The sequence below is a fragment of the Dermacentor variabilis genome, chromosome 6, assembly GCF_050947875.1.
Source record: "Dermacentor variabilis isolate Ectoservices chromosome 6, ASM5094787v1, whole genome shotgun sequence".
NCBI lineage: Eukaryota > Metazoa > Arthropoda > Arachnida > Ixodida > Ixodidae > Dermacentor > Dermacentor variabilis.
In genome coordinates, this window is record NC_134573.1 from 139,268,015 (window position 1) to 139,294,571 (window position 26,557).

The 26,557-nt window shown below is 49.4% G+C and overlaps 2 protein-coding genes across 3 annotated transcripts; one reads left to right on the forward strand and one right to left on the reverse strand.

Moving 5' to 3' along the window:
* The first annotated feature begins 3 nt into the window (after positions 1-3).
* On the forward strand, positions 4-19,532 carry LOC142585316 (solute carrier organic anion transporter family member 74D-like). Its single transcript, XM_075695995.1, has 9 exons — positions 4-948; positions 5,079-5,165; positions 6,246-6,440; positions 8,526-8,690; positions 10,419-10,614; positions 13,976-14,120; positions 16,127-16,299; positions 17,151-17,221; positions 17,939-19,532. Exons 1-9 carry the CDS (start codon positions 243-245, stop codon positions 18,235-18,237), a joined length of 2,037 nt encoding a protein of 678 aa, XP_075552110.1. The 5' UTR covers positions 4-242; the 3' UTR covers positions 18,238-19,532.
* On the reverse strand, positions 19,274-25,754 carry LOC142585317 (uncharacterized). Of its 2 annotated transcripts, XM_075695997.1 has the most exons (3): positions 25,580-25,754; positions 20,395-21,274; positions 19,274-20,253 (listed from the first exon to the last, which is right to left on the reverse strand). In XM_075695997.1, exon 3 carries the CDS (start codon positions 20,226-20,228, stop codon positions 19,824-19,826), a length of 405 nt encoding a protein of 134 aa, XP_075552112.1. In that variant the 5' UTR covers positions 20,229-20,253; positions 20,395-21,274; positions 25,580-25,754; the 3' UTR covers positions 19,274-19,823. The 2 variants fall into 2 exon arrangements, with proteins under 2 accessions (XP_075552112.1, XP_075552111.1); XM_075695996.1 differs by lacking the exon at positions 25,580-25,754 and adding an exon at positions 23,275-23,787 and having other exon boundaries at positions 19,274-21,274.
* Between the last annotated feature and the right edge of the window lie 803 nt (positions 25,755-26,557).

A 26,557-nucleotide genomic window follows, 5' to 3' on the forward strand; every position in this document is an offset into this window, starting at 1 on the left:
TGTGTTGTCACGCGATTAAACGGCGTCGCGAGCGTACACACCTGCATAACGTCGGCCCTCGCTATCAAGCGTTGGCAGTTGCGCGTTGTTTGTCCGGCGCGTTCTTCACCAGCGACTCCGCGGGCGATCTGCAACTCTCGTTCGCCATGCCACTCGCGCCGTCTGTCCAATTGTCGCGCCGCCGCCGCCGCAGCAGTCAACGCTCGGAAGGTGTCGTCTGCCTCTAGACCTTCTCCCTATAGATGCAGCAGGACGCAAACAACAGGGCGGGCGCTGAGCCCGTCGCCGAGGGACTGCTCCCCGAGAAAGACAACGCCGGGGACGGCGAAGGGAACGTCGCCGCGTACGAATGCGCCATCGGCCGGCTCCGCGCACCCCTCTTCCGGCGTCTGGTCACTCCCAGATGCTTCCTGCTCCTCTTCTGCGTCCTGGGCATCCTGCAGGGAGCCTACCGGACCTACTTCATCGGCGTCCAGTCGACAGTGGAGCGCCGCTTCGCAATACCGTCCAAGGCAATGGGCCTTGTGCTGACGGCCGAGAACGTCAGTCCCGTGCTGGCCGTCATCGCCGGGTACTACAGCGGCGGCGAGAACTACAACCAGCCGCTGTGGCTGGTGTTCGGCATGCTCACGGTGGTGCTGAGCTGCGGCCTGTGCGTGCTGCCGCACTTCGTGTTCGGGCCGGGCCTGCCGTTGGCGCTGTCGCGCATTGCTCCCGGCCAGGAGACGGCCGCCGGGATGGCGCCCGGAGCCGGCGTCGGTGCGCTGTGCGGCCAGGCTAGGGACGACGAGGACTGCCTGTCCAACATCAACCTGGAGGGCGACGTCACCATCTTCATCATGTTCATCGCCAACCTGCTCAACGGCTTCGGCTCGGCCACTTTTTACGTGATCGGCATGTCGTTCATGGACGACAACGTCAGGAGGAAGAACTCTCCGATGTACTTCGGTGAGGAGCACGACGAGCATGCGTTAAGTGTTTTTGTTTAAGCAGATAGTACTTGAGCAGCCACTGGCTGAGGCCCAACGCGACCAAGAAGTCGCAGATGACGGACGGGCTTCTGTGTCCTGTGTGTTGTGTCGATCGCGTTGGACTGTGTTGCATCCCGCCGTGGTTAAAGAAGGATGTCAAACGGTCGTAAAGTGTGTTGCTGCAAAAGCAACAAAATCGCGTTTTTGTTTCTCACAGTGCCTTTCGAGTTTTTTTGTTTCACCGTCGCCCTTACTTTTTGCAGGCGTGTTCGTTCTAATGACGCCGCATTATCCTAGTCGTCCAAGGACCATAATATTTGACCTTCTGGAATATCTAGAGAGACTGCTTGTTGACATTAGTCTTCGGTATGAGGCTGAGTGTCGATCGAGCGAACTCGTGTATGCGTTCATTCTGAGCCGGGAAGTGCAAGGCAAAGAAAATAGTGCTGCAAGAACACAGTTTTTCTGTTGTCGACGCATTGTCGCGTTGTCACACCAGTCAACGACCATAATCAACTAGAGCCGCTGCTTCAGGGGTTGTTATTCTCCTGTGCATACTTATCCATTCTCATTTGTAAACGCTATGAATACTGTGAAACACCTTCAAGAAAAGTACATGGAGTTATTTTTCGTGGGCGGCACAGTGGTATCTAGAAAGCAATGCTGCGATCGCACCGAAGGTCCCTTGTAATGGTTGCTAACGGAAAGAGTAAATATCATCCGGCTTGCCGAAGGTAAGAAAGGCGAACTCTGTCTCAAAGTTTGATGTGCACTTGCAAAGATATTCTAAAGGTACAATGGGTAAGTCTGGTCTCCTTTACTGAGACTTCATGTGACTATAGCATGAAGTAATCAAAATGTTGGCACACTGCAAAACTTGTAGCAACTCTCTGCCATTCCCATTAACTCTCCCCTCACTCCCGTCTCGCTGGTATCTACCACTACCTCGTATGGCGCTGATTGGATATCCTTACACGCTAGAGAGATGTCCACAAGCGACATAAATTCGCATTTCTTCCCTAAACCTCATTCTTCCCAAAAAGAATCGCTTTTATTACATCACCATTGCATTTTCGTGTCTTTCAAAAGGCAAGCTCTCGTAGAATCGGCTAGATTTATTTAGTGAGTGTATTTGCTTGACTAGGATAATGTCTGAGGGTATCATTAAATCTTGCTCTCTTGTTTTTTGAGACCGCTAACACTCGTGAGGTATACTTGCCCTCGCCACACCACTCGCTGTTGCCTTAAGCTCGTCGTGGTGCATGAATCGGTGACTATGACGTCCTGCTGCTGAGCGCGCGGTTGCGGGGCCGATTCCCTGCTACGGCGGCCCCACTCCAATGTGGGTGAAATTGCAAAAACGCCAAACGTGCGCTTATCATTAGAGGCATGTCGCAGAACCTCAGTTGGTCAAAATTAATGCGGAGACCTTCGCTACTGAGTGCCCCATATCCCAAGTGTTCGCTTGGGACGTGAAGCCGAATCAATCAATCAATCAATCAATCAATCAATCAATCAATCAATCAATCAATCAATCAATCAATCAATCAATCAATCAATCAATTGCATTCCGTTCATCTCCGTTCATCTCTTCGACCTACCACCGATAAACCACGAAAAAGGCCGAAAGGGTCAAAGAAATCTATTCGCTTTAAAAAAAAAAAGCGGTACGTGTATTATATGTCACAAGACATACGTCTATTAAACGTCCCAACTGCAGAGCATTCTCGCCCATTTTAGAGCACCTTGTCGGCGAGACGGGGCGAAGGTCGCTCTCGCTTATCGCTCGCTTTTTCTGCCTCCGGGAGGGAAGACCGTGGGGCAGAGCCGCGCCGGACGCTGACACAACAACCTAAAACTGTTTTTCTGTCCTCGCCATTCGTGTCGCGAGGCTGGCCCCGGAGTGGGAAAGTGGCGAGGCATCCGCGAGGGCGACAGTGCTGCGTGCAGCGGTGAAGCCCCGCGCGCAGCTCTCTCTGCGCGCTTATCGGATGCCTCGCCGACCTGTGCGAGTGTAGATGATGCTCCTACCTGGAAGGCTATAAAAGCGTACCCTCCTCCTCGGTCATCATTGCTCTAGCGCGCTCTTTCTTGTACTCGACATTAAGAAACGCGTTTTGTTTTGCTTTGAAAGAAAGAACGATAGAGAGAGAGAGGGACCGCACTGTTAGTGTCGTAGCCGTTATCAGGGGCTTTCGCTGTCTGAAAAGCGACACCCCCCCTTCGGTAGGTCCCTGCTGCTGCCTCAATTCCGTTGGTCTACATATGGCGGCTCGCGTTTTGGCGACTAAAGGAAATTTTTTTGCACAGCTTCTTTTGCTTTACTGCGGAACCAGCTAAAAGCTAAATATTGAAAATTGAATAATTAGCATAATTACCGTAATGAACTATTTATTTAACTACTTCACGGCACATCTTTCAGTCTACAAATTGCAGCTACTGAGTTTGCAAGGCATGTCGACTTGGAACGAATTCTGATCGATGGCACAGATTTTGCCGCCGTCGAACATGCGGCAAAAAATACACTGCTGTTCCACTTACTTCTTTTAAAACACACGACACTGTTTTATGCATTGAAGTGCAGCAGTAACTGGAACGCCAATGGATTTCGTCGGATCCTCTAAAATTTATCTCGAAACTGGCGTAGTACTGAGAATTCGTTCCAAGCACCTACGCCTACTCACTGGCAGCGTACAGTTTGTAAATTCTGTTCGTCTATTACAAAGTGACCCTTTATGCAAAGCTCGCAAGAATTGGTGCTGTAACATGGGTTTTCTTGCTGCACATCAATGTTTGAAATACCTCGAATATGTTTTGATGCATACGTTTTTTTTATAGAACTTGGTTTACACAGCCACAATTGTGCTTTTGAGTACCGGACGGGATCTTTCGTTTTTTTTCTGGGCGAGCATCGCAATTCATACAGCACCCCCTAAATATTAATTTAAACAGTTTGTACATGTGTATGTAGATTTCTTACAGGCTGACTTTATTTTGTATACACTTGTTTGTTGGTTTGTGTAAAATATCGAAAATGAGTATGCCTAAAAATTATAATAAAAGTATATTTTCTTCTTTGTATCTGTCATCCGTAGATGAGCAAATTGTTTGCTAAGAGCTTATACGTTATCTCACACACAAACACACACGCACACACGCACGCACGCACGCACGCACACACACACACACACACACACACACACACACACACACACACACACACACACACACACACACACACACACACACACACACACACACACACACACACACACACACACACACACACACACACACAGATTTCATTAATCCGCAGGCCACCTGTTGACATTGTATATTGTCTGGTAACATTGTATACTTCAGCGAAAGACACGCGGCAGCTTTCTACAGACTATCGGACAAAATCTTGCTATAGAACGTAGTCTAACAGTTTCGATAACATTGTCGCTATTGCTGTAAATTATTTCTCACTAATGTGCAATCATTTCGAAGGGGTGCCATTTACAAAAGGGCACTGAAATGCAACTCGAAATCAGCGTAGAGTGGTAAAGTATTCGTCAGTGAAGTATTCAGATGATAAATCGTTCGAACTAGTAAAGTATTCGGTAGAAAAGATATAGTAAATGAAGGAAATAAAGCTTCACTCATTTCGAATTTCGCTCCGAAACCTCGCCGCCGGCTACGTCACTGTGACGTCACTGATTTCAAAATATTTACTAGTATCTGGGCCGTTTTGGCAACGAAAAGATTCGCAAAACTCACTAGGTTTATATTTATGTTCGTTTAGGATTAATATGTAAGTCCTTCATTGTCGATACACAGTAAAACACACTGTCAAAAGATACTGTCAAAATTTTGGGACGTCACGGCGAGTTCCTGCGGGAAAGGACGGTTGGTGTCGCCACATGTCAGTCGTTTTGGCATCTGTTCTGGTTTTTCTCTCACGGTGACAATGGCTATTTTGCTATCGCGAAAGCGTAACTAAATATTGCTAGTAATTAAGTCAACGTTTCTCTTTAGTTACCGTTTATGATCATATCGAAAGAAGACAAGTTGACTTGTACGTTGCCATACCTGTTTTATCTTCTGTTGCGTTCCTCTGTCCAGGCACGATGTTCGCGCTCCGTCTGTTCGGACCCTCCATGGGTTTCTTCTTGGCATCGTATTGCCTGTCCCATCACGAGATACCTTATGGTATGTATGGGTACGCTCACCTAGCTGTCATCTTTGCAGGAGCGGATGACGTCGGCTAAGTGCTGACGTCTGAATATATTACAAGATTATTTGTAGAAAAAGAAGAAACGTTTGCTAACATCCCATTAGGTGCTCGGCTGATCGGTGACCTTTTATCGTAAAACTTTTTATAAGTTATAGTAAACGGTTCATCGTGAAGACTTGAGTAGATGGCCGAAAAGGGGGACGTTCACTTCGGAGGCAAATGTTTCAGTTGAAGCCATTGCAGGTGCTTCGAAATCCGAGCAACCCGTACATCAAAGACGGCAAAGCTGCTTTACAGATTTCTCACATTCTTCGGAAGTCCTGTAGGCGTCTGGGCGAAGGGGGGGGGGGGGTATGCTGTAAGGGTCCACCTAGTGGACTGTCCATTTTGGCCACTGCTGATTGGATGCAGCTGTACGAGAGAGGGAGAGACGGGCGGCCCTAGCCAATCAGCAGTGGCCTAAATGGACAGTCCACTAGGTGGGCTCTTACAGAATAACCCCCCTGGTAAGTCACCTCCCGAAACCTGCCCGAGACTTTGCAAACGCCTCACTAAATCCGGTGCAATTCCTTCACTGTGCCCGAATCTTTTCGAGCGTTTCGCCCTATCCGGGCTTAGTACTTCTACATGGTCCGTAATACCGGACGCCACGTTCCTGTACTCTACGCCTCTTCTACTGCGGCGTCTCCGCTTTATATATACGATGCCCATGTGATCCTGCGCCACGAGTTGCCCCCCCCCCCCACCATTATACAATATTGTTGTGTAAACCTCCCTATACATCTTACTTGTAAACTGGCACTTCGCTTGGTCAGGACAACCGCTTACCTGAGCAGGGTTTGGGTTTATAAGTTCTATCTGCCCAAATGGCCGGAAGCCTAAGACGATATGAAGGAGTAAGGTGAGGACTAGATAATATAGGCGGAAATGCTCAAAAGTAGAAATAAATTATGATAACGAGAAGGATCGGGAATGTGGGGGGGGGGGGGGAGGAGAAGGCTGGTGCTTGAACGTATAGCGCAGGAGGTTCCTAAAATTTACGTCCTCTTCGCCAGTGGACCCGGGCATCATGAAGAGGGACCCGCGCTGGATCGGTGCGTGGTGGCTGGGATACGCCTTCATCGGTGTCCTGGTCATCGTCTTCTCATTGCCCATGCTGCTCTTTCCCAGGAAGTTGTGGAAGACCAGGATGGCTGACAGCGACCACAAGGTCAGCCTCGCCTCTGGCACGGCGGCCGTCGACGCGTTCGGTATGAACCTTTCATCACACTTGCTGCCTAGTTCACGTAACTTGATTGTCGGTCCTGTACTGACCGACGCGTCGGGGCTCAGGATGAAGATCGGGACTTGTCTCCACATTACTGTCCTCTTTGCTTCCTTGTGAGCTCCATTCACTGCAGTCCTGTGATGTGAGGGTAAAACAAGTGAATTAACTAGGAGTGGCTGCTTTTCCAGTTCTTTCGAGGGACGAATCTCACCTTTTCCTTATTAATAACTCTTCAAGCGATCGCTAGACCACAGTGCTTCAAATTTCTCCTACAGACCTCATTGTCTAATCCGCCATGCTATGGTGAGTTACGACTACGAAGAGGACACTGACAGCAAGAACAGCGTCAGCCGCTCAACCTAGGGGCACTTCGCCCTTGTGTGAATATCAAAGCACACATACACGCGCACAAAAAGAAAGAGAATAAATGGAAGTTAGAGGTAATTACTGTGAAGGCAGAGAGAGAGAGAGAAAGAATGAGGAGAAGAAGATGCAGGGAGGGTAACATATTAAGGTCTTGGCCAGTTCGCTAGAGCTAAACTTTCATTATTAGTCAACTACAATTCATTGGGTAAGGGGTATGGTTGAAGGAATCGTCTGCTGGGTGATGGTAATAAGAGCACAGAAACGTGGTTGTAAACAAAAGCAAAACTCGGCGACATTGCTAAACCAGCGATTTCATTCCAGTGTCATTAAAAAAAAAAAAAGCTCAAGGTGGCTGTCACATAACCACTGTTGTATCGTTGACATCATTCGGACTTCGGTCGATGTTCCGTTTTCATTTTACATGCGGAACATTTGTTTGCCTAGTTGGAGCCAAGGTCAAATGCGACGCCGTCCAAGGTCACATGTTTTGTCGCCGATGAGCGCGCACCGCCATGCGTGCCCACTTCGCTGGCCGCTATTGGCTCGGCCCCTCCTTGCTCCACGCGCCCGCTCGCACACCGCTACTGGCTTGGTGCTTGCTCCACTCGCCGGCATGGGTGTGCTAGCCACAATGAGACGCGGCTCGGTTGCGCTAGCTGCGCTATGCTGCGCGTACGCGTCTGCTTGCAGATACAGCAATGGGCCCTCGAAAGTGACAAACGGAAGAGGGTCTCTGGAGAAACTACAGAGGTATGTGATGCGTAACGAAGTGACCTGGCAGGAGGCGAAACTATGGACCGACGAGGTAAGCGCGGCCGTGGAGCCCGAGCAACAAGAGAAGCGACGCGCAGCCGAAGAACAGCGGCATGCCAAGCGAACGGCTGCCGAACACTAGCTGAGACCGAGCGGCGCAGATCGGAGGGACCGCCACGTGCGGGATGCAGACGGCGTGCTAAGAAAAAAAAAAACACTTTGTCGAAGGCGAATTTGGTGCGACGTATAGCGTCTGCGATTACTTCCGACTTTGAGCGTATAAACGTCATCGTGGTGTCGCGGCTCGCGTATGTGGTGGTCCTCGGGCGAGTGCTTCGCCCAGGAGTTAGTTCGGGCTTTGCGCCACATGCAGGTGTGAAATACCTCGCGTCGACTTTAATCATTATCGAGGATTGTTTTGCCGTAATTTATTTGCGCATGATAGTGGCGTTAATTACGCTACACTATGCGCGTGCGCTTACGCTCTTATGTTTTTTATTGAAGCTCACGGTTTCCTGATAAAGATTCAGTTGCAAGTGTAGCGGTCATGTGTGCCTCGTTCTTCTAACGTGCCCCGTCTTCTTAAAAAAAAGTGCCAACCGTTGCAACATTCGAGAGAGACCAATTGCGGACCCAAATGACGTCCTTCAACGCTAATTCCTAGTAGTTGCTTCCACCATATGGCCTGCGTGAGTGGTTCGGGCTCATGTTGGTTCTAGGAGTTGAAGAAATCAAGTGCGAAATAGGCTGGCTTTCTCGTTCCCTCTATACGGTACAATTTCAACAAGCGCAAGGAAGCCGTAAATCTTTCGTGAACGCTCGCAGAATTCGCTGCAGTTTTATGCTCTTCATTCGCGCCTTTTCTTTCTTTCTTTCTTTCTTTCTTTCTTTCTTTCTTTCTTTCTTTTTCTCTTTCTTTCTTTTTTTCTTTCTTTCTTTCTTTCGACAGAGCTGAAGGAAGTTGTGAGGAGACTTCTGGGCAGTCCGCTGTTCATCTGTCACGCTGCCGCACTTGTGTTCACCGTGAACGGGCTCATGGGATTCCTGCTTGCGACGCCCAAATACATGGAGACGCAGTACCGGCGCTCGGCGGCTACGGCCAGCCTTTTCTCAGGCAAGTGGCCACAGAGCACTTCGCTGCTGACGTGGAAAGATGCCAGGAACGCCTTTTGCGTGTATTACAGATTGAGAAGGTGTAAGAGTGGGCTCGAACATTAATATGCAGAAGACAAACGCAATGTTTAATGGCCTGACAAGGGGAAACAAGAATTCATGATCGCCAGTCAGCGTCTAGAGTCAGTAGAGGAGTACGTCTATCTAGGTCAGTTACTTACAGGGGACCCTGATCACGAGAAAGAGATCTACAGAAGAATAAAAATGGGTTGTAGTGCACCCGGAAGGCGTTACCAAATCTTGACTGGGAGCTTGCCACTTTGGTTGAAAAGAAAAGTGTATCATTGCATTCTACCAGTGCGAGCATATGGGGCTGAAATTTGGAGGTTAACAAAGAAGCGCGAGAACAAGTGAAGGACCGCGCGAAGAGCGATAGAACGAAAGATGTTAGGCGTAACGTTAACAGACGGGAAGAGAGCGGTGTGGATCAGAGAGCAAACGGGGATAGCCGGTATTCTAGTTGTCATTAAGAGGGGGGGGGGGGGGGAAATGAGCTGGGCAGGCCATGTATTGCGTGAGGGAGATAACCAAGAGTTAGAGTTACGAACTGGGTGGCAAGGGAAGGGAAGCGCAGCAGAAAGTTAGGTGGGGTGATGAAATGAGAAAATTTGTAGGCTGAAGTTGGAATAAGCTAGCGCAAGACAGGGTTAGTTGGAGATCGCTTGGGGAGGCCTGCATCCTGCAGTGGACCTATATAGGCTGCTGCTGCTGATGATGATAACAGATTGAAGGTATTGTCATTCAGTGTTTCTAACGCATCAGAGATGAAGCGAAAGTGTAACTTTTGTATTAAGATAACTGTGTACTTTTACTTTGTGGTCTCGCTTGCGAACAAGTGACGTTTTCGTTTAAGGTCCTTTGTTCTTGACCAGATAAAGAGGATTCAAGAGGATTAAATGTCGATGGCCTCTAGAAACAGGTCTATGTCGTGCTGGTACGCATTCAGAAGGTCAGGGAAATGTTGTTGTTTCCAAATAGATTATATTACATGGAATATGCAATTTCTGAATCTTTATATGTATGGAGACGAAGTTGGAGCCACGTAGACATGCTACACCATGCCTTTCAGTGATCATGTATCGTACACAGTCTGCTCTTTCATTCCATGACACATCAAGCGACCTCTTGCAATCGTGTGGGACGACATCATCGTCTCCACATCCACACTACACTCGACATTGACACTCGTAATACTTCTGCATCTGGATATGTTTTGTGCCGTTCCTGTACTGGACGAAATTTCTTGCGCAGGCCCAGGTGTAGACAGTTGGTCATTCTTTCATTCTTTCCTCATTGTGTCGACGACGAAAACAAAAATAAAAACACCGCCACTCTACTACTAGTACTGCGACTACTAATACTGCTGTTGCCGCCGCAGCTACTGCTACTACTACTGTGCTACTGCGAACAAAACAACAATTGGTACTACTACTACTACTACTACTACTACTACTACTACTACTACTACTACTACTACTACTACTACTACTAATAATAATAATAATACTGTTACTACTACTACACTAACTACTACCACTACTATGCTGCTACTACTACTGTTACTACTACTACTACTACTACTACTACTACTACTACTATTACTACTACTACTACTGCTACCTCCTGCTAACTGTACTAGCTATACAACTAAAATAACTTCCCGTTGCAGGATCGGCCTCTCTGGTAACCATGCTCCTGGCCGTTCTGTTCAGCGGCGCCGTGGCGCGGAGGCTGAAGCCAGGCGCCGGGATAGTGTCCGCCTACATCTTGGTCGTCGACGTGCTCCTGCTCGCCTGCTTCGCCGCCTCTCTGCTGCTGGGCTGCCAGCAGCTGAACGTGGCCGGCACGGCGCTGCCCAGTGGCGAGTGGGTGACACTCACGCGGCGCGCGAACACGCTGGCCGACCGCTTTGCGATGCGCCATGTCTCTGCCAAAGTAACCCGGAACCGATCGTTAAGGCCTGTGAGAAATTATGCGAAAAAGAAATGAGGCATTGTTAGGTTAAGCTAGATTGGTGCGTTAAATTTTTTTGTTGTTGTTATTAATAGCGGGCATTTAGGAATTCCGGCATATGATAGGTAAACCTGTTAAGACGGATAGCGATCGATATCACCTGTAATTTGTGCCGCACGTCGGTCCGCGTGATTGTCGCCTAAAGGTTGTGTGGGAACGTTGGGAACGTGATTGAAAAGAAATGTTAAAAAAAATTTTTGCGTTGGTGACTTTCACAGACGTCCTACACGAATAGGACCCACGTACTCGGAAGTGCGATGAAATCAGAGAAGCTGCAACGACACCTTCGGTGTCATATTTCAGGGGCGAAATTTAAAAATGGAAGGTAGGCCCCCATTTCTTGCGCTAATCAGCGATCTTTATTCCCCCGAACACGCGAAGAGAGAGATAGAGAGGCAACAAGAAAGAGAGAAGCGACGTGTTCTTTATTGAAATCCTGGAACGTTTAACTGGCGGCTCACATATAGAGCATGTTACTCCAGAAGCGATGGTGTATGAAATGAACATACAACAAAATGCTCGTCCATTAGCAAAACATACCAAAAAAAAAAAAACATGGTACTCACTAAGCGAGTCGCAGTGTCTAGCTGACACGAGCGTTCCGAAGCTTCCTGATATTTGCGAAAGAGCAGTCTAACACACTAACCTGGTTCTGTCTTTTCATTTACCGTGCCTCTAAATTTGCGGCTTTCATCAGAACGTAAATGCAACAACACGTCGTAAAGGATGACTCGATGCTTGGGGGAGCCGAACCTGCAACCTCCGCAAGTAGCATGCGGGGCTATATTTGTAAGGCTTTGTTTGTTTTCGGGCGCCTTCATCGTGTTTGTGCAAACATATTGTCTTCACATCTTCTTTCCTCTTCGTCTTTGCAACCCGTTCCAGCTTTCCCCGATGTGCAGACACTAGCAAGCAGGACGGTTACATGGGTTAACCTCTCTGCCTTTTGCCTCGTATTCTCTCTCTCTTTTCCAGTCTGCTATGACCGCAGCTCTGCGCTTCTCTTCTTTAGGGATCAAAAGCTGTTAAACAAGTGATGCCTCAGTGTCTCAGGCTGGGATGGTGACGCATTTCTTTGTTTGACCACTGATGGCCATATCAGGCCTCCATCTTCCTGCTAACCTCTGTCTTACTGTCATATCATAGAGATTTTCTATGCATGCTTGACCTGCATACGTCGCGGCATTCGATTCTTCTGTCGCAGTGAGTGGCTAGGCTGAGTTTATTTATGGCTGGGCTTTCTTGTGCATTTCAGAACAAGTATTGAGGAAGAACGCTAATGCTGGCGCCGATTGGCTCTTGAATGTCTAAATAAGTAAGCGAATAAATACAACATTGAAGAGCTAACGTAGATCGTGCAAAACAACCGGGGTAAAGTGCAGACTTCCACTTATACTGGCAGGGAACGAATGACTTTGTTATCATTCATGAATGATAAGAAAAGTCATCCGTTCCCTGCATTGAAACGTAAAGGTAGAAGAAACGCTTGACTTTGAAACTGGACATGTGCGCTCAGGAAATTCAGTGGGTGCGCTTTCCGGCACGTCCGACTGCCGGCTGTTTTTTTTTTTTTTTTTTTTTTTTTGCGGAGAGCAAGATAGCACGGAGCGAGGATGAGAAACAGCGGGCTCACGTGTTCGCTATACACGAGGCGCTCAAGAACACCATTTCCGGTGAAGGGAACCCTCGAAACTGCTATGTGCTTATCGGCAGCCATTTCCATGCAGTCTCTTAGTTTTCTTCTTCTTCTTTTTTGTTCAACCGTCGTATAGTTATCTGTGGCCGCGGCAATGATAAGCGTACGCGTAGTTTCTCCTTCGAGAGCGTGAGTCGAAGTAAGCCACGGAATTATTCTGCGGCTGCCCCCCTTATGTGTCGGTACTATCGCTCGGACGCGAAAATGAAGAAATTATGAAAATGACGTTCCACAGTTAAAAGGCAAATATATATATATATCGAGGCTAGGCAGACCTCCTAACGACGTGGGACAGGTCACGTGTGGTCTAACGAAGAAACAGCACGAGTGCCAAGGCGACAGAAGCGCTGCCAAGGGCGGTGGAGGCGCGGATCTGAAATTACTGATTATAATTTGTATACTGAATTAAAATTTCACGAAAGTATGGGGCTTAGGGTCGCAATGAAATTCGTTGTCTGTGACACATGCCCATAGGCGTAAAAGATGCGGGCTTCGGAATAATTCTGACGGCCTTAATTTCTATTACAGTGCACCCAAAAGCACGGTGTATACACGGGGCGTTTTGGCATTCCACCTCCCCGTCGGTGGGTAGCCGCCGCGGGCACGAATTCGAACCCTCGACTTCGGGCTCGGCAGCGAAACGCCATAGCAAATGAGCAACCGCGGCCGGCTCTGACGTCACGAGTCTCGGCGTTGCGGCGCGGATGCAGAATGTTATGAACAGACAAACGAATGAATGCGTTCAGCATGCATGGTGTGGTGAACAGCACAACTATCCCTGCAAACTATTTAGCTCGACTGCATTTTCTCTGCAGCGGGTCCTTCGTTTTGTAGACATGGCGGAAAGTAGCGCAAAAAGTGAGGGAAAGAAAAACAGGAGGGCGGAACAATATGTCAATTAGCCAACACACCAGCACACCTACTACACCGACACGCCAACTAGCCTAGCAAAGCACCTTGTTGAGAGAGACATTCAGTTTACCTAAAGCTTCCTTCATCAGTGTGGTGATGAAAATAAACATTATTATTGTTATTATTACTTCAGCCGCAGCTGCGCACGGCTCCGCTGATAGAGACCGCGCGCGTGCTATCTTGGAGGTAACCTGCGGTAGGTTCGAAGGCCAGCCGACTCGAGAAAGCTGATGGCTTTGCGCACGCTGTGTCCTCACGGGCCTATACTTCGCGTTGAAGCGAGAGGCAGCAAGAAGGGCAATGGGCACGTCGCTGCTGCCCCTCTTCATGACGTCAGCGTTCTGACAGCGAGTGTCCACGTTCGTCGTGCGAGATGTGTTCACGTTTGCACCTGCGTGCGTGACAGTGCGATTGGTAATTTACCTGGTAGGCAGTTATTTACGACAGTTTATACAGCTGACAAAACTACTAGCCTTGCTGCGTATAGCTGTCTAATAATTTGCTATCGCGATCAGTGCTTCTGCTTTCGAACGAAACTACGACTTTAGAGCGCACGATGCCGCTCGAGGAGAACGCTGAAGCAACCCGTTGTCATGGAAACGCAGGCTGAACCTGGTCAACGAATGCAACTCCCGGTGCTCCTGTAGCACGGACGTGTTTGAGCCCGTGTGCGGACCCGACGAGGAGACGAACTACTTCTCGCCTTGCTTCGCGGGATGCCACCATTTCAACAACTCGGACAGCAAGCAGGTAAGCAAGTTCTACAACAACGAGAGACCACCTGACCACGTTGTTTCTCGTGAGTTTTCGTGCCGCGTGTCCCAGTGGACGTGGTCCAAGCTGTTTTAAAGAAAATGACCAGGCTTAGCTTGGTTAAGCCAAGAATGCGTTGCATATTGCGCGGTCAGGTGGTGGCTGCGGCCGCGCGCGACCGCGCCAGTTGGGGCCCAGCTTTTCCTCCGTGACGTCACGCGCCGGCGCAGTGCCCCTAGCGGTAGGAGCGGGAGTCAGGTGGTGGCTGCGGCCGCGCGTGACCGCGCGAGTTGGGGCCCAGCTTTTCCTCCGGCTGTCGTGACGTCACGTCACGTGGTTGCGCTAAAGGTCAATGGTGGCGGCCCGGCCGCGCCCAAGGGCTGAACTGAGTGATTGCAATATGCAACGCATAAAAGGGCTACGATAGACAAGGCGACGGCGTAGCTATTGGCAGCTGCCACGAGCAAGGAGCCGAGTCACGCTGTTTGCTAGAGCATTGCGCACCGGCTTAGGGCGAGGATAACAGATACGACTGAAGCGCCGTAGTCAACAGGGCGAAGGAATACCGGCTTGTCGGGTAAAACCATTGTTACAAGACTGTTAAAAGCATTATGGTAAAGGATTGTGAACAAGGGATCCGTACGGATCTCGAAACATCGTTTTATTTTCATTTTGACCTTGGTCAGCGTCCTGCTTTAGATTTAACAATGCTGAAGTGGTTAAAAAAAGAAAGCGGTTACTTGCTAGTAGCAGCAGCAACCAAGTTACCAAGTCGGTCACCAAGGCGGTCATTGAGCAGTGTTGGTTCTTTGAAACGGATTATGAAAACGCTGCTAACGCGCGCGCAGGCCCGCCTTCACGTCGCTTTCATTTTCGCGTTTTGCGCCACAACTTTGGGAACGCCGAGGAAAAAAAAAAAGACATCTGGGGAAGATGTAGAGAGTTGGAAACTGTTGAATATGTTTTTTTTTTCGAATGCGACACCCAATTTGACATTCGAGCTTATGCAATTATGCAATAAATTATAACACTATAAAGCAGTGAATCTTAATTGACTCATGAGCTAATCAGTGATAACAGGAAGATTCAGCAATGTGCTAGCTCAAGGCGACTGCTTGCAAAACAACGTTGATCCCATAGTCGTATTGCTTTTTTTTTCCTTTTATGTGACAGGAGAGCCCGCGTTAACTGGGACACGCGGTATACATGTTTATAGGTTATAGCATCTAACGTGCCAACTCACCACACGGGCGTACACGCAATAGTTGGAAGGAAGGCAGGCTGTGGACTTATGTGAACCAACCGGTCTTCTGTATAACGGGCACCTAAAGCAGAACACAGGAGTTTTTTTTTTTTTTTTTTCGTTCCGCCCACATTGGAATGCGGTCCGCTTTGTCTGCCCGCGGGAGTTGAACCGGTGACATCGTGCTCACTATATGGCCCAACGTCATGACGTTGTGCTTCTACTGACTATGTAACTGCGACAAGCAGCCTCAACTGTAGCTTCCGCTGCGTCGTATAATACATCTCACCGGACCGCTAAGTGGTTCTACTCCGTTGCCACGTTCATGGTTATATATTATTGCGTCGTGGAGCGGAGGATACTGTGAAGTATTTTTTTTTTCTATTTCACTTCAAACAAGCATTCTAAGCAAAGCCATTGCTGGACACCTGTCATTGGCGGCAGAAGTGTGTTAAGAATTTCCGTGTAATCCAGCAGCACTTGTTAGCCGGAGACGCACTTGGAATTATCACGTGCTGTTTATAACTTAGCAAGCAAGGATTGCTTCCTCACGGTAAGGATATGTTCCAAGTGTACACGGACAACCGTAAAGCTGGTGAGAGTAGGACACCGCAAAGCGAGAAAGAAGATACGGCGTTTTTCTTTTCTCTCAGTACGTGCTCCAGTTCTCTAATTGTGCGGTGTGCTGTTGTCAATTTCCGAGTAACGACTGGCCAAAACAACCACCAGATGGTGTAAGCCCGACAAACCCGTCTTGCAGCTACTGGATTGCCAGTGCCTACTGGGACCGGAAGGCACGAACTACGCGTCGAACGCGACCGCAGGCTTCTGCTTCAGCGAGTGCACCATGTTCGTGCCTTTCGTCGCGGTGCTCGGCCTGGCAAGAATGGTCTTCGCTACGTCCAAGGCTGGCAGCGTTCTCATCGGCATCAGGTTGGAAGCGCACTTCTTCCGAGTTTACTTCATCGTTAAATATGTAGCCTTAGTACAAAATCCCCGTCTATGTAGGGCTCGGCAACATTGCATTGGTCAAACTGGAAAACCGTGGTACAATGGGGAGGGGCCAACTGAAAGAGAACATTAGGTTTGCATTCAACACCGCCGATCGTACTTGCTTTTGGAGTGAAGTCTAAAAAAATGTAGGTACAATGGGGGAGGGACCAATTGGAAGAGAACATTAGGTTTGCATTCAACACCGCCGATCGTACTTGCTTTTGGAGTGAAGTCTAAAAAAAAGTAGGAAGGGACCGCTTCTCCAAGAAAACCGATACTTATCGGGTACCGGTAAGCGATGCATACGGGGCCAAGATTACGCAGTAATTTGTTCTTTGAGTAACGGTGCTGTGGCGTTCCGTTTCAAGTAAGAGCAGTCCGTAAATTCGCGCCTGCGATCCTTCGTATATACGACTAGGCGGACAACTTTCTATAGCAACTTTCAATAGGAACTACCATGATTCCGAAGCGCGGCATGTTCTGCCGGATGCCTAGTCATATAGCCCGTGTCTCCTGCTTAACAGTGTATCTCTGCTCGTGTTGCTCATGAAATTCTGTTAGCAATAATTGTTTTTGACCCTCACATGTACGACTCAATTGGTGTATTCTTATGAGACATGTGTAACAGCACTAACAACAACCTCGGAGAAAAAAAGATGGCATACAGACACAGGTGCTCTCCTTTGTTGGAGCCACACTATATATTTCTAGAAATCAATCCCGAAAGACTAACCTTGTTTGCCGCTTTGATTCGCGTGTGCCTCTGAACTTTTTTATTTGCTTTTCCCCAGGCCCAGCTGCCTTCACCCAAGAGAAGAGAAAATCGCCATCGCGGTCCTGCTCACGCTGGGCTCAATTTTCGGTGCGTTTCGTGGTTTGCGATTTTTTACGCATTGCTCGCCGCTGAATCGAGCTGACCGCGTCTTGTGGCAGGAATATACTCTTGTGGTTGCGACATGTCAAGTATAGAGGTCCTTCACTCATGATGTCTCGTCTTACATGACTGCCGTATGCCGTTCTTCAATGTACTCGGCACTTTCGTAACAGGTGGCCGGGTCGCGTTCGTAACATACCATACGGCAATGAGAACCGGCTCGAAAGGCGACAATGTCCCTGAGGTGCCGGTAGTTCTGGAAAGCTCGAAGGGGTTGCAGGAATGATTACAGCGAAGCTGTTAGGGCTAGTTCCCCCAGGATCGTGTCCGTGTGTAGACACAAAACTACCCATACGTGGACCGATCCCGAAGATAGTGCGATGCCGGGACGGCCCGCGGCGGAGGTGAAGCAGGCGTTAAGCACTCTATACGTGGGCCGATCCCGGAGATAGTGCAATGCCGGGCCGACCCTCTGCGGAGGTGCAGTTCGCCATTATGGGGCCCGCATACACAGCTTCGCTGATCATCCTTCTTCACAGAGTGGAAGGGCAGGGAGCTTTTTCTTTTATAATCTTTCCTCCCATATTGTCTTAGTCTTTCACATCAAAAGTGGCAAGTCAATCAAGAAGCGGCAGAGCTGGGTATCTTCAGTTTTCAATAATGTCTCCCCTCTCCCCCAACCCCTCTCTGTCTACATTCCAACAGGTTTCATCCCGTATCCGGTAATCTACGGGGCCATCATGGACAGGTCTTGCCTCGTCTGGGAAGTAAACTGCGGCGCGCGCGGCAACTGCTGGGTCTACGACGCGGCCACATTCCGCTACCTGCTCCACGGCGTCTCGATGGGCTTCATCGCGCTCGGGGCGTTCTTCAGCCTCGCCGTTTACGTGTTCGGCCGTCACTCGTGCCCTCTGCGCGCCGACCTGCAGGAAAGCGGAGACGAGGACGAGGACGTAGTCTTCATGCGACACATCGGACACCCCGGCATAACGCACGCCACGTGACGGGCAGTCGCGCATGCGCGTTTTTTCGCCATACTTGCCCTTCGTAGCGAGCTTTTCTTGCTCCATGCGACGAACTAGAACTGGCCGTGCCCGCCCCGAGTTGCGGCGTATAGATAGCTTGCACCTGACGTTATGGACGCAGCTTCTCACTTTGCTGGTCCTCCAACATGACGGATAGGAAGACGTCAGTGTACCATATTCACTGTCAACGGTAACCTGCTTCAATGTCACGGAGACGCGGTCGGAACGCTGCTGGCATCTGCGCTAGAACCACGGCAGAATCTGCAGAACCACCTCGCGAGACCGCAACGGACGCAGCTTCTCACCGCGTGCTCGTGCTCCAACATTGCGGCTAGGATGACGTCAGCGCAAGCCATCCATAGGCAGTGGCGTAGCAACGGAGGGGACTGGGGGGCCGTGGGCCTCGGGTGCACGGGGCCAGCGGGGGGTCATATACATCTGAAGACACCCTGAAATTGCCGAAAACCTCGCCTTCCTCGACCACACCCGGGGGGGGGGGGAGGGGGTTGACAGAAGACCTATGGGCCCCGGGTGCCAGACGACCTAGCTACGCCACTGCCCATAGGGCTCTCGCAAGGACGTCGCAAGCATGGAGACTGGTAACGCGGTCGAAAAGTTATTGTAGCGCATTGCTGCGCGTTATCTTGCTTTTAACGCGAGCGGCAACTCCTCGTCGATGATCAGCACTCGTTTTGAGCGAGGTCTCGGGCTATTCCAGTACTACAGGCCATAGAAATCTCTGTGAAGGAATCGCCTATTTTATTGATAATTAACTATGGTTGATGCATCCGTCTGTGGCCGCAAAACTCACGCGTTTTACTGTAGCTGCAGTAGCAATGTGAAGGAACACTCTTCCAAATTCTCTAACAAGGCATTTCCTGTGCCTAATACTCCCACACCGAAACAACACAGAGCTCATTTGTCTTCGGTACGTGGCTTCTCTGAGAAGCGACAGAACAAACTATATGTAGACGAATAATGATGTCCGATACCATTAAACTTTTTTATACATGAGAATACATTGCCACTGGAGAATATTATGCTGTGTTTTGTTATCGGCATATTGTTCATGAAAACCAGAAGTACCTGGACAAACGAAGTAGTGGTTATTCGTGATCATCCTTTCCCGCCCTGTTCTACCTCTTGCGTTGACTAGAAATAGCCACGGTTGCCTCAGCCGAGACTGCCCGCGTAAGGACGCATCTTGTTCTTCGGGCGAGAAGCGACAACGAGCATTGTTAAGTTATACTAAAATAAAATACATTCGTTAAGTATTCCGAGTGGTTTGTAATGAGTGGATCTTGACAATAATTGTGACATGGTTCACATCTGCTGACATCGATGGATTTACAGTCACAAGCATAGCAAACCATCGCACTCTGGAGAAATCAGTTGAACAGTGTCTTAACATTTGCAGCGCTCAAGGTAAGGTAATTTTCTTCTAGGGTACACGACACACGTGTTGTCCAAGATCCACAAGTTTTGAGACACTTCGCACTTTGAGAGGACGAAGTTCACAGTTTGATGGCTGTTACACAAACTCGTCGCAAATGCCGATTCACAAACTACATCGCAGTCTTGTTCTCACAGGCGATTTCCAAGCTGCTAAACGAGGTCACTGCGTGCCTCGAGTCCTCCTTCGAGGGGGCAGTAGTAGTCGACTCCGCGGCATCACACTGTACGTCGTGCGCTGTTTCGTTGGCACCGTCTTCCAGCACGATGGAACCGAGCAGCGGTTCGTCGTTGTCGGTGACGACGCCTTCTTCGGCGTCCGGGACGGTGCCGTTCTGGACGTACTTCCAGTCGCCAGTCTTCTTGTAGTACACGTCCGACTTGGCGTCTGCCGTGGCAGACCAGGCGCAAGGGTAATGCCTCTGCGAGATCCAGTAGTAGCTGCAGATGGCGGCTAGCAGAAGGCCCAGGAACACGGTGCCTCCGACGATACTGAGGACGAGCGCCAGGTACTGCATCGGTGCCAGTGGTGAGCAGACGACACTGCAACAACGGAGCCTCTAAGACTTTCGCTGACGGCACCCAAACGTCGAATTAAAGGCCCTTTAGTGTAGCCGCTCACACCTACTCGTGATAGGTGGGCCACGGAACGAAAACAGGGTTCGCTCAAGAGCTTATACTCACTGTATTTTGGAGTTCACGTTGTAGTACCGCTGCAAGACGGCATTCGTTACGCAAGAACCTGTAGCGGCGAAAACAACCGGAAACCAGAAAGCGAGTCGCAAAATGGATGCACGGCAGCATACAGTGGTCGAGATTCGTTGTCGTCCTTGCAGGGTCTTTTTTTCGTCCAGTGCTAATGTATGCCTAGACGTTCAGTTTGTCAGGGCGCAACCGTCTTCAAACTCAAAGGCGCCAAATCACTAGCGCACTCACACGCGCATGGTTCGGCATTGGAAACTGGTGTACGCTAGCTAGAAAGCACTCGCAACGCACCAACTTGGACCTCGCCACAGACAAAGCCTGGGAAGGCTTGCTCTTCTCGAGTCGTGGTTCGAGAGAGAGCCGGGGTTGACCAACGTACGCTTGCAGACGACTCCCTCCCGGCAGCTCTCCGCAGACGGCGTTTGCTCGCCGACAGTGACGTTGCTTGCGGTCCTGCTAGTCGACACCCAAGTGGCAGCAAGCAGACGGCACACGTAACACCGCACGTATAGTGAGCTCGCCGCACCACACGCGGGCCTTTGATCACTTCCGTTTGCCGATGACGCAGGATCGTGAAAGGGCGCTCCTTGCTCGCGCCTGTCTTGCGTCGACTGCGAGCGAAACGGTGCGGTTCAGTTCCTCCGCAGGCGCTGTTCGGATCCGTCGACGAGTGACGCTACGCCGCTCGCCCGGAACTCGTGCTGCAGTGCAGCCGCTGCTGCCTCCGCCGTGGCACCGCGGTAGCTCCTTCCGCGCTGCACGGGGGAGGCATGGTGTGAAATGGCTTCCTCACGGGAAAACGACGTTCCATGCGTGCCTTCTCTCGCCCGCCGCGTCGCCGTTGTTCCGTCGTCGGGGCCTGCGACGTGAAGAAAAGAAGGAAGTCCGAGTGCAAGTCTTTAGGGGTGCGGGTGTACGGGGGGCGAGTTGAAATTTGCCGCTCGCTTCTATATGCGCCGCTGCGCCGGGCTGGACCGGACTGGCGGCGGAGCGTTGAAACCGGAGCGGACGACGCCGGCAGCCCGTAAATAAAAGAGAAAAAAAGAAACGAAAGAGGAAAAAGGACGACGCCTGCCCCGTGCCTTCGTGTGTAAAGGGGTCCGCCGTAGCTTCGCTGGCTTGCGCGTGCTTCTAGAGCAGAGAGCTGGTGCGGTAATTTGCTCAAAGGAACAGGTGTGTGTCGGTAAGATTGCTGATGCATGCAGACGGGTGATGTGAAAGGCTAGCCCCGCGATAGCTATGAGGAAATCGTTACGTCTTTACGCTGGAGAGTTTTCTAAAAGGCTGCGTTCTTTTCTTCACAGCTGCTGGTCATGCTCGAGTTTTCCTATCGTCTCGGCGATCTTGTCTAACTGTGCAAGAAAAAAGAGGAGAATGAGAAGCACTTGCCGATCGGGTTTGTTATGGCGTGTGATGTAATTATAAAAGATGCCTTCGCTTTTCGCTTGAGGCAACCTTGGAATGTTGAATGATGCGCGAGTTTTCTTCCCTGTGATGTGTCCCGCTCCTTTCAACCAATTTTTCTATTGTATTGAGTGATTTGCTTTGGGGATCGACGTGCTAGTCTAAAGTTCCGTTCACTCCCGGTGGTGTGCACTGGAAATCTTACGACAGCGGTGCTCCGAATTTTCAAAGTAAGAGAAGTCGACTAAGCTTGAACAGTCTGCTTAGCGCAGCGGCTCTTTTACGCAAATCTTACACGTTTCCTCTACGGTGAAAAAACATCTTCAAAAGTGCATCCAACAACACATTTATCCCCCTAACATCTTTCTCCCGTGTAGGGTAGCAAACCAGATGCGAGTATGGTTCACCTCTCTTATGCTCTTGTTTTCTTTTCCCAGGGAACGTCTCAGCATTTAGCATGACGATAAAGGCGGAACTTTCGAGGTCATTTCTTTCAGGAGCACCAACATATGCTTTGGCAACAGGACTTTGTTGACTATTGCGATGTTTTAGTTCAGTAACAGACCATGCTTGTATCTAGGGCGTTGGATACTCTTCACAAAGCCCTATCACTATCGATCAAAGCACGCTAAAACTGCTGTCCGCATTATCGCTCGGTAGCAGCCACTTCATTGCTTTGATAACTGGCCGTGAGCAGCGTGCTAAAGCACCCGGATAGTAGGCTGTCTTAGAATAGGGGTCCCGCTTAATGATTAGGGCCTCGCCACAGCACAGTGCGTGCGCCGTAAACGGTATCTTTGGCATTGGGTTCTCGCACGCCCCCTGACAGCTAAATTTCAAGCAATAACGCGGGTGCCCCAAGCCTTCTTTGCGTCGTCAATCTCAGTGGTGACGAGAAAAAGGTTATTTAAAATAATAACCATTGAAAATAATCGACTCTGAAGTATGCTTTTCATCCTGTAAAATACTAGATTGCATTACTCCATGTCTCTTTTTTTTTTCTCTGGCATTATGTTTTTATTGTTCTTCCGCGTCCAGGAAGAGCACTGAAATCGCGTGACACTAACTCGCAAGCCGGGAAACCCTTATTCTAAAGCACTTTACACCGGCGGGCCAAACCGCGAATGCGAAGCCGTCGCTTGTTAGGTGCACCCTAAGTGCTACGGACCCCTATTCTAAACCTCCCTAATATTTGGAGCCCCCTTTTCACTGTTTGCTTCAATATGCACAGGGTTGTTCAGGTTACACCTTGACGTTCTTCACGCGTCTTTTTAATTTCTTTGTGGACCACGTAACCTGCGAAACGGCGTGAGCATTTTAAGATGTCATCTGCGGGCTGCTACGAGATAAATGTTGAGGCAACGGCCCAATCTCGGGACCAGTGGACCTGTCTGTGAGCGCGAGTTGCTCCGTTTTCGGGCTGCTTAGAATCGAGAAAGTGTATACGGTACTTACTTGGAGAAACTCTGCAATCGCAACGCAATGAAGAGGTTGCCGATAATCGACTTCGACGGGAATGTTTTCGCTCTTGCGGAAGCTATCGACGGAACCGTGGTGTACAGGCAACGGAGAAACCCGAGGCGGACGTCAACAACCTTGACTGTCCCCCCCTTCTAATGCGCAATTCGTTTTCTTCTACCCTCGCCGGGTATGATAGAGCAAGTCGACCTTCGGCGTCAAGGCTGCCCTCGCGATCAACACGGGAGCCCAGCCTGACCGACAAACGGCTGCTTCTCGATTCGCTCATTCCGAACGCTCGTGTATACGTTGGAGCCAGGAGGAATTTGGCACACCGATATCGCGGAGCCATTTGGGCCTGCCCAGAGTTGTGTACTTGCAGGTGTCGATGAACTTCTGAGTGTAGGCGTGTGTACTGGCCTTCGCAAGCTCTTGCGCGTTTCCGTTGCGCTAGATAGTGAGAAATGCGTGCGTGATAAAAGCTTGATGGAGCTTTGAGATATGGGTATGTTGAGCGAATGTAGGCAGTAGGCACACCATTACGTGCGCGAAGGAAGCAATATTTATTTATTTAGTTATTTAGTTATTTATTTATTTATTTATTTATTTATTACACACTAAGGCGTTATCCACGTTCAGGTGCCGAGACAGCTAGTTACATAGGTATATTAACGGTTCAAGAACGAATAGTTTAGGAAGCGGTATGCATTGCATGGTTAGTATAGCGACACTATCATCACAAATTGTCGTAGAGGCTACATAATATGTGCAGAATGCAAACCGAAATAACAAAGTTTGCATTCATATTCTAGCAATTGCTATACCAAGGACAAACACGAACATTGTGCTAGAAAGAGGACACACAGTGTTACGTTGTTGCATGGGGCACACATAGAGAGAGAAGAAAGAAACTGCTTATCTTTCATGGAGCACATTGGAAAAGCAATTTTTTCTTCTTTGTTCTTGATGTGATACATTTCGCGGGGCCTTCACACACAATCTCGGCCGGAAATTTGTTTCACACCGCCTCGGTGCCAGGGAAGTCATATCTATAATAGCCCGGCGAGGAAAGATCTCGTGTTTTCGAGATTGATACGTCTTAGGAAAAATGAGAATGGAACTAAGAATACTAATTATTCATATATGTCAGTGGTGATGGCTACACCTTTTTCACTCGCAGGCCACAAATGTAATTTCATCATTCCAGCGCGAAAAGGAAGCTCCAGAACGTCAAACAGCGCACAAGTGGTCGTACCGCTAAAAAAGAACAGAAAGATAGACACATAATCGTTAACGGAAAGAGAAAGATACTACGAAGGAGGAAACGGTGGACAACTAAACACGTGGAACAGCATCAGCTATCGCCAACTTAAATGCGCACGTGCACTAAGTGTTCTATCTATCTATCTATCTATCTATCTATCTATCTATCTATCTATCTATCTATCTATCTATCTATCTATCTATCTATCTATCTATCTATCTATCTATCTATCTATCTATCTATCTATCTATCTATCTATCTATCTATCTATCTATCTATCTATCTCTTCGCATCTAGTAAGATCGAGCAAGGTCAGAATGGAGCTTACTTAATAATACTTTCGGGCTCCTCGCCTTCGATAGCAGCCACATTGAGCGTATTCTCGGCGTATTTTCGGCGCATGCTGACACCGGGCGACAGGGCATCGACACGTCTGTTCCACGCGGCGCGCTAACCACGCCAAAATGCGTTAAAAAAAATGGCGAGGGACCTTCGGGGGCAGCGAATTCTCGCTTCATCTGTTCTGAATGTTAAAATCAGTGCCGGCGGCGAAACTGTTACCGTACAATATAGATGGGTGTAGGGATAGGTATACGTGCCGCATTTACGGCCGGTCAAGGCTACCCATGCATTTCCCTACGCTTCAGCGCCGGCCGCCTTTCTTTCGCTTTTCTCATATCACAGTGTTTTTTTTTTAAATCACAGTGTCCCCTCCCCCTCCCTCTTCTTTCTTCATCAAGGCACAACACCCTGACACGCCGCATATATTGATTTTGCTATAGGAGATCAGGTTCGAGAGGTTCGAAGCGCGCTATTCCTCTGCTACTGCTACGTTTCATACACGAGCTCAGGCCACGAGCGATAAGAATTACTTTAAAAAAAAAATGTCGAATAACGTGGTAAAAAGAAAATCGTGGATGACATAACGTCACCTGCTCGTTCGCACCATTTTCGCCGAAATAGCAGGAGCTGTCCAAACGCCGAGCACGTTCGTATATATATATGAAGCGATATATACGCGAAGCGTACGGGGCTTACCTCTCACGTGACACGACGGCCTTGCTTTGGGCGTGCACGTCCGGGTAGTATACGTACGGTGGCTGCTCCCTCGTACACCGGCGACAGGCGCAAGAGCTCGGCTGCGGCCGGGCCCCTTCTTCGTCGACCGTCCCTGCCGGCGCCTGGTAGCGCGCCAAATGAGGGAAGGAAGAGCCGAGAAGTCGGCGTAGCCAGATCCATCTGCTGGCTTGGCCGGGCGAAGAAGAAGAAAGAAAAAGAAAAACAGAAAGGCTCGACGCACCCTCGTCGAGATTCTGAGCGCCCCACAACCTACTTTTCTTTTACCTCGCCGTTTTTTTGCCGCCAAGCCAGCAGCGCCGCGGACCGTGTAGGTGTGTGTCGCCTTTGCGCGGGTATAACTCAACCCTCGATACGAAATCGGAGGCAAGGACAGAAAACAGAACGCGAAGACGGAGGAGAACATTTATAGGCGTCTGCGAGGAAGCGTTGGAAACGCCACCGTCCCGGCTCACTAAATTGCTGATTTCTGTAAAGAAATTTAAAATTAAATTATAGGGTTTTACGTGCCAAAACCACTTTCTACTTATGAGGCATGCCGTAGTGGAAGACTCCGGTTCGACCACCTGGGGTTCTTTAACGCGCACCTAAATCTAAGTACACTGGTGTTTTCGCCCCCATCGAAATGTGGCCGCCGCGGCCGGTATTCGATCCCGCGACCTCGTGCTCAGCAGCTCAACACCATAGCCACTGAGCAACCACGGCGGGTGCTGACTTCTGTATATTAGCTGTGAAGGTACACTAAAGAGATATACTATACGCCTGCTGTAGAAGTTAGCGGCAACTAACTGCCACCGATTGCTCCGCCCGAGCATCACCAAGTTAATAATAATATTTGGGGTTTTACGTGCCAAAACCACTTTCTGATTAGGAGGCACGCCGTAGTGGAGGACTCCGGAAATTTTGACCACCTGGGGTTCTTTAACGTGCACCTAAATC